Here is an 11,415-nt window from a genome sequence, read left to right as displayed (position 1 = left end):
GAGGTGCCGCAGTTCACAGCTTCGCATTGTGCTCAATGAGCATTGTACCCAGGGTTCCGTTTCATTTTTTCAGAAGCAGAGTGGTGTGGCAATGAGGCTCTGAGGAAAGCCCTGGTGCTGGGGTCGGGGAGGGCGTGGTGGGAGGAACCCACATTGTGGCTTACTCAACTGTGAGATCTTAACCCCGGGGCCCCAGAGCTGCTGCGGTTCCCGGTGGCAGTGGCAACAGCCATGGAGGCCCAGCCGAGCGCCTGGACGGGTGAGCGTGGGCACAATGCCTACCACAAGGGGATTCATGTCAGGATTTTTTGAGGGTGGGCACCTGGATGGGGGCTGGCCGTGCGGGAGGAGGCAGGTGGCTGCCGGGCACTGGGCATGGGGAAGCCGGCTTTCACTTGGCCTGAGCCAGGCCAGTTTTGTGAAGCATTTGGACTGCACAGCGGGCTTGAGGGCTTGCCCCCCAGGTTGGCAGGAAGCTGAGAAATGTGATTATCCCCTGCAGGGCAGCATGCTGTCCCTGGGCAAAGACGGTGGCCCCAAGCCCATTGCCTGACTGATTTCCAAACCAGCCCTCCGCCAGCCTACCATTCCCCCACTGGCCGGCCCCCAGAAGCAACCCATGGTGGTGGGCTGGGCCAAGGACTCAGAGTGGGCTCTGGGACAGGAGAAAGGGATGTCTTCCGGTGGCAGCTGGGAAGGAGCTCTTCTTCATCGGCCCACCCCCGGTCTCCAGCTGCTGCCTTGCCTAGGGGCGGAGCCCCAACATTCCTCTTTCCCTCCTGCAGCCTCCTCCAGCCCTGCAGCCTAGAAACTCTCAGTAGTATCAGACTCCTGAAACACCAGGCAAAACCCAGCTGCTTTCTGCCTGGTCACATAAAGCTGGAGCCTCCCAACAAGTCAAGCCCGAGCCAGGGGAAAAGGATTAGGAAGACAGAGCAGCTTCAAATCAAAATCCCATGTGCACATGGTGGCCTTGCCCTAGCTTCCACCTGCCAGCCCCCTCCCCTAGCTGGCCAAAAGGTGGAAGCCTTGCTGATTAAGACTCATCCCTGAATGTCGGTAGCTCAGCACCTAGTGCAGAACCTGGCACATATATGGGAGCTACTCAGTAGAATTCTCTTGGATGGATGGATGGTTGGGTGGATGGATGGAAGGATGGGTGGATGGATGAACATTCTCCCACATAGATACTGTCTTCACTGTACCACTTGCTCCCAAAGCCCTAAAACTACAATTTCTCACATCATCACTTTAGTGCCTTATACTCCAGGCACCTAGGCTCCCACTAATCTCCACTAACTAAGAAAAGGTGATGAGTACAGCCTGACTGGGGATTCCCGAGGTTAGGCTAGGAAAATGGTCTCACAGTCTTGTCTCTCCTCACATTATTGCTTTTTGGGTTTTCTGACTCATCCTACGTAGAGAATCAGGAGCATGGGGGTTAGACTCAAGTCTCAGTCCTGCTTTTTCCTATCTATATGACCTTACTCAAAAGTCATTTCGCCTCTCCAAGACTTAGTACTCTGCTATGTAAAATGGAGCTAAGAATATCTGTCTGGGATTGTGGTAAGGAAGAAATGAGAAAATGTGTTAGGCTGAACCCAAAGAAATTGCCCCAAACAGTTGAATACCAGCAATTTTATACAATTCAACCTAATATATAAAGTGCTTTATAAAGTATGAAGCAGTATAATCAGTGGCCTTACATAAGTATTCATTATTCATAAGAGATATAATTTGAAAGCTGGGATATTCTTTTTGCAATAAGGATTAATCTCTTTCATCAAAATACGGTCAAACTAAGAAGCAGCCACTCCACCAATCACGGCTGCAGGCATTTCCAGGAGTAGTTTGGCCTGGGAAATGGAGACCAGGTATTTTTAAGAGATTAGACTGGTTCATGGAAAGCAAAGGAGGTGAGAAACAGGATGACTCAAGGCAGCTCTGACTTGGAAATGATTTACCCACAAGAGCACAGTAGGAGTTGGCACCTTCTTCTGACCTGGGTGGTAGTGCCCACACCCTAGGTCAAGTTCCATGGCAGAGATGGCATAGAATCGGTCTTCCTTCTCAAGGGGAGAGCCACAAGGGTCCCAGGCCACCAGGTACTTGGAAGAAACTGAGAGCAGCTGTCTGCCAGCTTTTTTTTCCCTAGCGGCAGCTGTCAAGCCCAGCTTCCCTTGACCCAGCAAAGATCCAAGCTTGTCAAAGCTCCAGTTTGGAACTGACAGCCATGATGGCCACAGAAGGGAAACCCTTCTTGCCATCCGACATATCGGCTACTCAATCCCAACTCTAGCTGCAAAGGTCACCGGGATTTCAGGTGGGAGGGGAGGGGAGATGGAAGGAGTCAAGAGAAAAGTCCATCGACTGATCACGCTTCCGATGCTGGCACCCCAGGCAGATGAGGATCATGGAGACACTAAGACATTTCTAGAGAGCCTATTCAGTGTTTCCCACTGAGGACACAATTGTCATTTTGCATAGGACAATTCATTGTACAGGACTGTCCCATGGATTGCAAGACAAGTGGCATCTGACAGCAAGATAAGGGTAGGATACACACTTTAAGCCTGAGAGCTGGGTGAGTCACCACTGCTGAAGCTCAAGAGAAGGGCCCCAGCAGAGTGGCAGCCCTGCCATCACTCTGGATGGCACCTTAGGGATGACTTCTTCAACCCGCAATTCTGTGTTGGCCTCATGGCCGTGAGCTACCCCATGAGCCTAATACCTGGGTCATCTTGGCTGGGCCAGTGGAGACATGTAAAAGCGCTCAGACAGGACCTGGGACTGCAGGGGAGAAAAGCCAGGGCAGACATTCCCCCAGGAGCAGCCAAAATGGGATCTGTACCCCTGGCAGGCAGTGAATCACTCTGCTCAGGGCACTAAGCCTGGTCCAGCCTGTGCCAGAGTGTCCACATGGAGAATGCACCAGGGCCCTAGTGCCAGCTTTCCAGCATCAACCAGGATGGGAGTAGGATGCATGAAATGGGTTCAGGGAAATGTGAAGCTCCAACTTGACTCCCCAGAGCACAGAGGTGCTTGACTGAGAGTCCGTGTGCTTTGGTGGGAAGGAAAAAAATGACAACTTTGTCTTCATTAACTTCTAATTGAAATTTCGCCTCCCCTTCCACCATGAACACAGGCAGCGCACTAAAGTAACATTAGCAGTACCTGTAACTTTGTCTCTAATCCGGAACTGCTAAGATTTTTATATCTCATTTCCATGGCTGCAAATATTTTGAAATATTACACTCATGACTACTTCAAAAGTTACTGGACCCGCCACTCGATCATGTTACTCAGTGTGCTAATAATGAACTATGTTTTGACAATTATTATTTATTTTTTTATTGAAGCATAGTCAGTTTACAATGTTGTGTCAATTTCTGGTGTACAGCACAGTGCTTCAGCCATACATGAATATACATATATTCGTTTTTATATTCTTTTTCACCATAAGCTAAGACAAGATATCAAATATAGTTCCTTGGGCTATACAGTATAAACTTGTTTATCTATTTTATTACTATATCACAACATTTTTTATATCACAAAGTTTAAAGCATGTATGTTACCAACCGTCTTTAAATATAATTGATTTCCCTTGTCATCCTCTGTATCTTATTTTATGCTTATAGAAACATTCCAAGAAGGGGTTCATAGGTGTCATCAAACTCCCAAAGGAGTCCATGCCATAAATGTGTTAAGAACTCCTGGGTTGAAGCATTGGCAGGAAATCAGGCTGATTGGGGTCAACGGAGGAGGCATGGATACGAGAAGAAGCAACACGGGTTTGTCCTCTGTAGACACCAGGAGGATGCGAAAAGTTTCTAAGTGGGAGACTGCCCAAGATGATGCTGAGGTTTCCAGCCTCAGATTCCAGAGATGGTGGTAGCATGAGTAGAAATAGAGAAGTCAAAGAAGGGAAGGGTTACAGCTCAGTGATAGAGTGCTTGCTTGGCGTGCACAAGGTCCTGAGTTCAATCCCCAGTGCGTCCATGAAGGGGGAAAACAAAAATAAATAAATAAAATAAAAATAAATATATGTTTAAAAAAGAAATAGAGAAGTCAAGAGGAAAGGCTCATCATGGTAGAAGGAAAGGGTTTTGCTTTAAATATATTAAATTTGGGACTAAAACAAAATGGACATCCAGGTGAAGTTGTCCACCCAGCTCGGGGAAATGCAAGTGGGCAAATAGGGAGAGTGGCCAAGGCAACAGGAAAGATTTGGGGGTCCTTCAAGATGGTCATGGAAGCGTTTGGAATAATTGTGGTCATCAATAGGAAAAGGGAAAAAAAAATAGGAAAAGGGCAGTAGGAGAAAAGAGGCCACTGGAAAGGGCTGTCAGAGGCTGCCTTCTCCAGGAGACAGATTCTGAGACAGAGATTTGCATGCAGATATATTGGGACTGGCTTCTAGACCAGCACGGTGAGGGCATAAGGGAAGCAGGATTGGTCAAAGGCAGGAGTTGAACTGCAGTATGGTCACATGGGAGACCTTAGCTGATCCCGTGAGGCGCTTTGAGCTGGGATGGTCCTTTATAGGGTGCCAACTGAAGCTGTGCAGTGGCTGGGCCTTTCTTCCTCCAACACCATGGCTTCAGATATAGGCTCCCCCCCTCAATGCCCCAGGGAAGGGACATTACCTTGGATAGGATCTCAACTATGAGCTATCAGCCAACACCCTTGGCAGCTGGAGCATTGAGTACCTTGGTCCTGAATTGGGGCAGCTCAAGGTCTGTTGTCCCAGCCCTGCAGAAACTGTAACTTGCTCCCCCAGACCCCCACAGGCCTCTGAGCAAGCCCCTCCCTGCAGCCCACAGCCAGTTGCAGGAGTCCTGAGCCTGAAAGGAATTTGAATCCTTGATGCCTGTAATTCAGAGACCTCAGTATCTCCTCTGACCTCAAGTAGGGCTAGGCTGGGTAGGGTGCAGTAGAGGGAAGCTGGAGAGGGCTGAGCCGTTGCCACCCTCTGCAGTTTGTTATTAAGGGGTTACCAAACTAAGCAAACCAACCACAGCAGAAACATGCTCTGTGGCCTCTGTGGCCCTCCCTTCCTTCTGGAGCAACCAACATCTCAGAGAGGGGATGTCACCACCGTTGAGGTGACAGCCCTGCCCACAAGGCCTGCAGGCTGTCCAGGAAATGGTACTGTTAGAGCTGCCATGTGAAAGGAGGTTCTCATCTTGAAAGCAAGACATGTGAAAACTGGACTTTTGATTTTGACCGAAAAAACAGACCAAGTCACAACCAAACTGATTAGGCACAAATTCTCCCCACACTTTGAAATGTGGAATAGCGCTAGGAAACTTGAATCCCCCAAAATTCACTTATTCATTCATCCATTCCATAAAAGAACAATGGGTTCTGAGTTTTCAGAATGATAGGCTGATGGACCCAGTGTGGACAGGAGGCCAGTTTGGTGGTTGTTGTTTGACATCGTTTTAAAAAATAATTTAAGTTAGTTGCCAGTTCACTTTTTAAAAAATTATACATTGTAAATCAACTATACTTCAATTAAAAATTAAATTAAAAAAGAAAAAAGAAATTATTAAGATCTGACCACAGAGGACCCATCAGCTAGAACTGAGAAGTGCTGCCCCCTTGCGGGTGGGCGTGCCCCCCCCAATCCCTCGGGCCGCATTCATTCTGCTTCTCTCCTCAGCAGGGGCCCTGTCATGTCAGTGGTCGTGTTCGTGAACGCTAGTCTCAGCCAAGCAGGATGCTGGGGCTATGATGGTGGATGGTATTATGGCTCTGCTTCCATCTCCTCTGCCCTCCTCGATTCCCCACCTTGCGTGGGACTCAGATCCACCAACCAAGGCATTGCAGAGCCATGTGCACCCACAGACAGAAAAGACAGAGTCCTGTGGGGACTTGGGGAAGGAGCCACAAATGTGGTTGAGAGAAGTCAGGAAAACTTCACAGCGATTCTAGGAGGACGGATAGACTTCTACTGGGTGGAAAAGAGGGCATGGGTGGGAGAAAGAATACTGTCAACACAAAAGAATGCCAGAGAGTGGCGCTTCTAAAGGAAGTGGCCTGTGTGAAGCCGAGAGGGTGGAGGCCAGATCAAGGAGGTCTTGTCGGCCAGGCTAAGGAATTAGCATTTTATCTCAGAGGTTCTGAGGCAGAGGCATGAGCTGATCTGACTCATGTGACAAGAAGATGACTCTGGTGACCCCGTGGAGGGCAAGATCACAGGCTAGGAAGGCAGTCAAGAGGTTCTTGGCAATTGCTTAGGTGAGAAGTCAGGGCTTTGATTTGGGAAGGTGCCAGTGAGTGGAGGAAGGAAGGAATTCAAGAGGGCTTTGGGAGGTCAGACTGACAGGTCCCCGGGATTCCTCAAAGTGGGTGGGAACCCGTGTGCACCCTGGTGCACTGCTGAGCTCTGCCGTCCCCACCGCAGTAGAGGCTGCCCTTTGTTCGGGGCTCTGCGATATTTGCACTTGGACACCCATTCATGCACTCCGACTGCAAAGCCAAAGACAGCCAACTGACTGTCCATAGGTAGCCGGCTCTTTGAGGAGCTCCCTAGCACCCCTCCTGACACCCTGGGACAGGGCACCCATCCTGACCTTAGCCATAAGGACAGCAAAGCTTTGGGCAGTACCCGCTGTGTGCCAGGTAGGGGGCTTTGCCCACGGAGTCGCTCCCTGGGTCTATGAAAATAGATAAGGCTCTTACACATTTTCACAGATGAGTATACTGAGGCTCCTCGAAGCCACGTGACTCTCCCAGGGTCACACAGCTAATAAATTACAGAGCAAAGATTTGACCCCCTGTAGTCCCCTCCAGAGCCAACATACTACTGCCTGTGTGGGCTGCTGGAAGAGCAGAAGCCAAACAAACAGACCCAGTGCAGATGGTGCGGGCCCAGCAGCTCCAGGGAGCACACAGACTGGAGACCCCTAGGTGCTAGCTAGGTTCTCAGGTTCCAAGAACTTGGGGAGATGCAGGCCAGACAGGGAAGAGGTGAACGCTAAGCCCCAGCGGCCAGCATTGCAGGCAAGGAAGGAGAGCAGTCAGAACACAGCGCATCCTGTCCCGTTCCAAACCATGAACCCTCTAATAGCTTCTTATCACGCTGGCAATCAAATCTGTTCTTACTGTGCCCCCCTCACTCACTACCCTCCAGGTCTGCTGGCTCCTTTCAGTCATTCTTTCCCTACCCCAGGGCCTTTGCACTTGCAATTTCTCCTGCTAGGCTTGCTCTCCTCCCCACCCATTTCTGCATGGCTGATTCCTTCTCATCATTCAAGTGGCCTCTGCTTCAAAGCAAAGTCCAAGAGGGCAGAGTGTCCATCCTGGTCACCACTATCCCCCAATGCCTATGTGCCCAGTGCACAGAAAGGACCCAAAAGTATTTGTTGAATGAATGAACTTTGGGGGACACCTACTGTGTGTCAAGTACTTTGCAAATATTCATCTTTGAAACATCCCTGTAAGCTAGGTGTGCTTATGATCCCCATTTTGTAGATGAGGAAAATGAGGCACAGAGAGGTGGAGTGACTTGCCCAAGGTCACGGGGCTTAGGAAGAGACAGAGTTGTGATTTGACTCCTGACTGATGCTGGCTCCCCTACAACACATTGCTCCAAAGTGTGCGTTCAAACAGGATGTTAACCGAGAAGTTCGGGGCTCTGTACTTCCATGTACTGGTTCAGGTGGCTGACTTGGGCTTTCCCAGGAAGGAATTGAAACAATTCGAGTGACCTCTCAGCTGGGGTGGTTAACTACCCTGGTTGTCCTTTTTTTATGTTTTCATTCTCGTTCATTAAAAACTCCATAGATTTAGAGAAGTACCTCAGAGGGCAAAACAGAGTTCTTGCTCAGTGAGAAAGTCATCCCACCCCAGTGAGAGATGCAGCTGAAACCCACAAGACCGAGCATCCCAGGAAGGATGCTGGGAACAGAGGGGTGAAATGCCTCCAGATGTCTTTTCTCGGCCAACTCCTTGTTACCTGGGATGTGATGTGAAGACCAGCAGCAACAGTTAGGGACCTAGTTAGGAGTGCAGAATCTCATCTCTGCACGCACCCTCTCCCCATCTACTGATTCCAACCTGCATTTTAAACAGATCTTCAGGGGTTTCATATGTAGCAAAAGTTTGAGAAACCGTGAACTAGAGGGAAGCCTCTGAGAGTGACCCAGCTTCTCACCAGACAGAAGTACCCTGAGGGCAGGGCTGTGCCTTACTGTGTCCCCAGGGTCCCTGAACAGTGCCAGGCACCTAGTGGGGTCTCAGTCATGTGTGTTGAATGAGTAGATTTGTGGAGAATCTAGCACATACAACCAGCTTAGGCGTAGGTAGAATCATGTACTAAGGACACTGTGCCACCCTGCCCGCCCCTGTCACCTGCTCCTGCAAGCTGCCCAACACAGAGACCCAGCCCTGGGACCCCGTCCTGGCCTGTGGTCCCACAAAGGAGGCTCAAACAGGGAGTTTGTCGCTATAGGCCTTAGACTTTGGACAGGACGCTGAACAGGCTTATCCCCTCCCTGCTCCCTCCATCCTCCCACCCTGAAAACCCCGAGGAACTTCTGAGGAGCCCACGCTAGGTTTGTTGCTCTCTTCACTGAAGGCATCGCCTCCTCAGCATGTCTGACTGCTGCCATCCCTGTGCCGCTTCTCAAATGGCTCCTGTGGAAATCCAGGTCCCTTCCAAGGTGCAGAAGGTGCTACCAAGTGCTGGCTACCAAGCCCTCGCTGAGTGTGCCACCAAAATAAACCTCTGTTGATATGGAAACGGGTCGAATTATTTTAAGAAAAAAAAATTGCTCCTTCATTAACTCACGCTGTTATGGCAACTGGGATTAGGAAAGTAACGTGGCCAAGGAGGTTATGTGCAATGTTCTGGGACTGAGAACTTTCACACGAGTGGAAACCAATTTGTGAGCCCATCTCCCTGTCCCCTGGCTCTGCCCAGAGGAGGAGGAGAAGGAGGAGGAGGAGGAGGAGGAGGAGGAGGAGGAGGGCCTGCTGAGGACTGGGCCATCCTGCCTGGGTGGACTTGTGCAGGAGGCGCTGGGGGCCACTCCCCGGGAACCTGCGTGTGGTGATACAGGCTGAGGTCAGAAAAGATGTGGGAAAGGAAGCTACCCGGGAAGAGGATGTCCTGACCAGAGGTCCAGCACTGTGTGTGCAAGTGAGCCCTCCACTCCACTGCTAGAAGAGTGCCCCAGCTTCCTGGAATGAGGGGAAGGTGGGAGAGTTGAGGAAAAATCACAATAGCTATTCTTTTTTTTATTGAAGTATAGTCGGTTTACAATGTTGTGTTAATTTCTGGTGTACAGCATAGTGATTCATTTATACATGTATGTGTATATATATTCCTTTTCATATTCTTTTTCATTATAGGTCATTACAAGGTATTAAATACAGTTCCCTGTGCTGGACAGTAGGACCTTGTTGTTTATCTATTTTATATATAATAGTGCTCTCTTCACAATAGCTACTCTTGATTAGGTCTTTACTCTGTGCCGGGCACTGAGCTAAGTCATTGACACACTCACATTCAATCCTTGCAACAACCCTGCCAGGCATTATTATTACCTCAGTTTTGCCAATAGGGAGACTGAGTCTTAGGTCAGCAGAGTGATTTGTCCAAGGTCGCACAGTAAGTGCAGAGCTGCAACTGGAATCTTCGTCTCCATTTGTGACCTCTGCTGCAAAGTCAAGGGACTATTAAGCTGAAGCATGAAAACAGGTATTATCTTATGTCTTCATTCATTCATTCATTCATTCATTCATTTAGTTAAAAATCCTTTATGGAGCACCTACTCTGTGCCAGGTCCCAAGAAGAACATAGACAGATTACATTTGCTTTTTGCCTTCACAAGTCCGAGGAGGCATGGGGGAGAAACTCTGCAGTAAGACAGGGACCAAATCAGGCCGCCCCCAGCAAGATGCGGGGCAGCAGGGGAGCCCAAAGGCCCCAGACCACAGGTGCAACAGATGTGCCCTCCCATATGGGCCTTGCTCTCCCTCCATGATTCCCTCTCCCTTTCAGATATGCCACAGGGCTCCTGAGACTCAGGAAACACTGGCCTTTGGAATGAGAAGCAGAGAGGTCCAGGGGCTCAAGACAACAGAGGAGAGGAGCGGGAGCACTTGAGACTCCAAGGGTCAGGAAGGGAGGCCCGTCAGAGGGGCCAGCCTCAGTCAAGTTTTCTGCCTCCTATCCTACAAAGCTGGAAAATGCACCATGAACCTAGGCAGTGGCGGAGTTTAGGAGGCTGCTGTGAGGTGTCTTGGGCCTGCTAGAAAGAGCAGGTTCCATCCTGCTAAACTGAGCTAGGCTTTTCTTAAGATTTTCTTGCAGAATCTGTTGCTTTTTTGAAATTGCTATTTAGTATTCAATGAATAGCACTGAAGCCTTTTGCCCTCTTTTCTTTCTAGCCTCCAATAGGCTACTTCTGTGAGATGATCACCAGCCTGTTGGATGCTGCTTTGCTGTGTACTAGGCAGCTGTCAGCATGGGCTGAGGCCCGGCTAATAGCACGGACCTAAGGGAGAGCCCCTCACCCCGCCCAAGACAAAGCCTTCAGAACCTGCCTGGAGGACCACCAACCTGGGACCCAGCGGGGTACACCCTCGCCCCAGCACACCTAGTCACTGCTCACCAGGGAGCACAAAGAGGGTTTGTCTGCACCCAGGGGACCCAGTGAGGACTGCCCCACTCCCACCAACACACACACATCAGGTCTTGTGCAGTTTTGAGTAGGGGAATAAATTTTGCCATCAATTCAACATCTCCCTTCTCATTTAATCCTCACTATAAGATAGATACTATTTTTTCCATTTTATAGACGATAAAACAGAGGCTCTCAGAGGAGTAGTGAAATGCCCATGATCATACAGCTGGCAAGTCATAGAGCTGGGATTAAGAACCACAGAAGTTCTCATCCCTCACTGCTAACTTGACCAGAAGAAACCTCTTCCCCCCCGAAAACTGCCCTATGACTCTGTCGACTGCCTCAGCACCCCAAGCACTATTTTTGTTCAGCCCAGTGTTAGTGAAGACACTGTCCACTGGAATCACTGGGGATATGTGATTAAGAAATCCTACCATTGGGAGTTCGAGATTTGCGAATACTAACTACTATATAAAAAATAGATAAACAAGTTTCTACTGTATAGCACAGGGAACTATAGTCAATATCTTAATGTAATCTATAATGAAAAATAATATGGAAAGGAATATAGGCGTTTGTATGTATGACTGAAACATTATGCTGTACACCAGAAACTGACACATTGTAAACTGGCTGTATTTCAATTAAAAAAGAAAGAAAACCCTATCTGTTTCTGCAGACTGGGTTGGGGAATTAACTGTCAGAGAGATGTGAATTTAGGTGTAGGGCTCTTGTTTACTAGCCATGTGGTGATGCACGGATCCTTTCGGTCTCA

General features: G+C 49.2%; 1 protein-coding gene across 1 annotated transcript in view; it reads left to right on the top strand.

Annotated features, from left to right (window-relative positions):
- The first annotated feature begins 203 nt into the window (after nt 1-203).
- Nucleotides 204-11,415, top strand: part of NHSL2 (NHS like 2) — a 56,317-nt gene continuing 45,105 nt past the window's right edge. Inside the window, exon 1 of the mRNA XM_064483046.1 lies at nt 204-259. Within this exon, the coding sequence (XP_064339116.1) occupies nt 232-259 (28 nt within the window). The 5' untranslated portion in view covers nt 204-231. The remainder of the gene's footprint in view (nt 260-11,415) is intronic.

Source organism: Camelus dromedarius, chromosome X, assembly GCF_036321535.1.
Source record: "Camelus dromedarius isolate mCamDro1 chromosome X, mCamDro1.pat, whole genome shotgun sequence".
NCBI classification, from domain to species: Eukaryota; Metazoa; Chordata; class Mammalia; order Artiodactyla; family Camelidae; genus Camelus; species Camelus dromedarius.
Note: the sequence above shows the minus strand (reverse complement) of the source record. Positions and strands in the feature narration are given on the sequence as shown.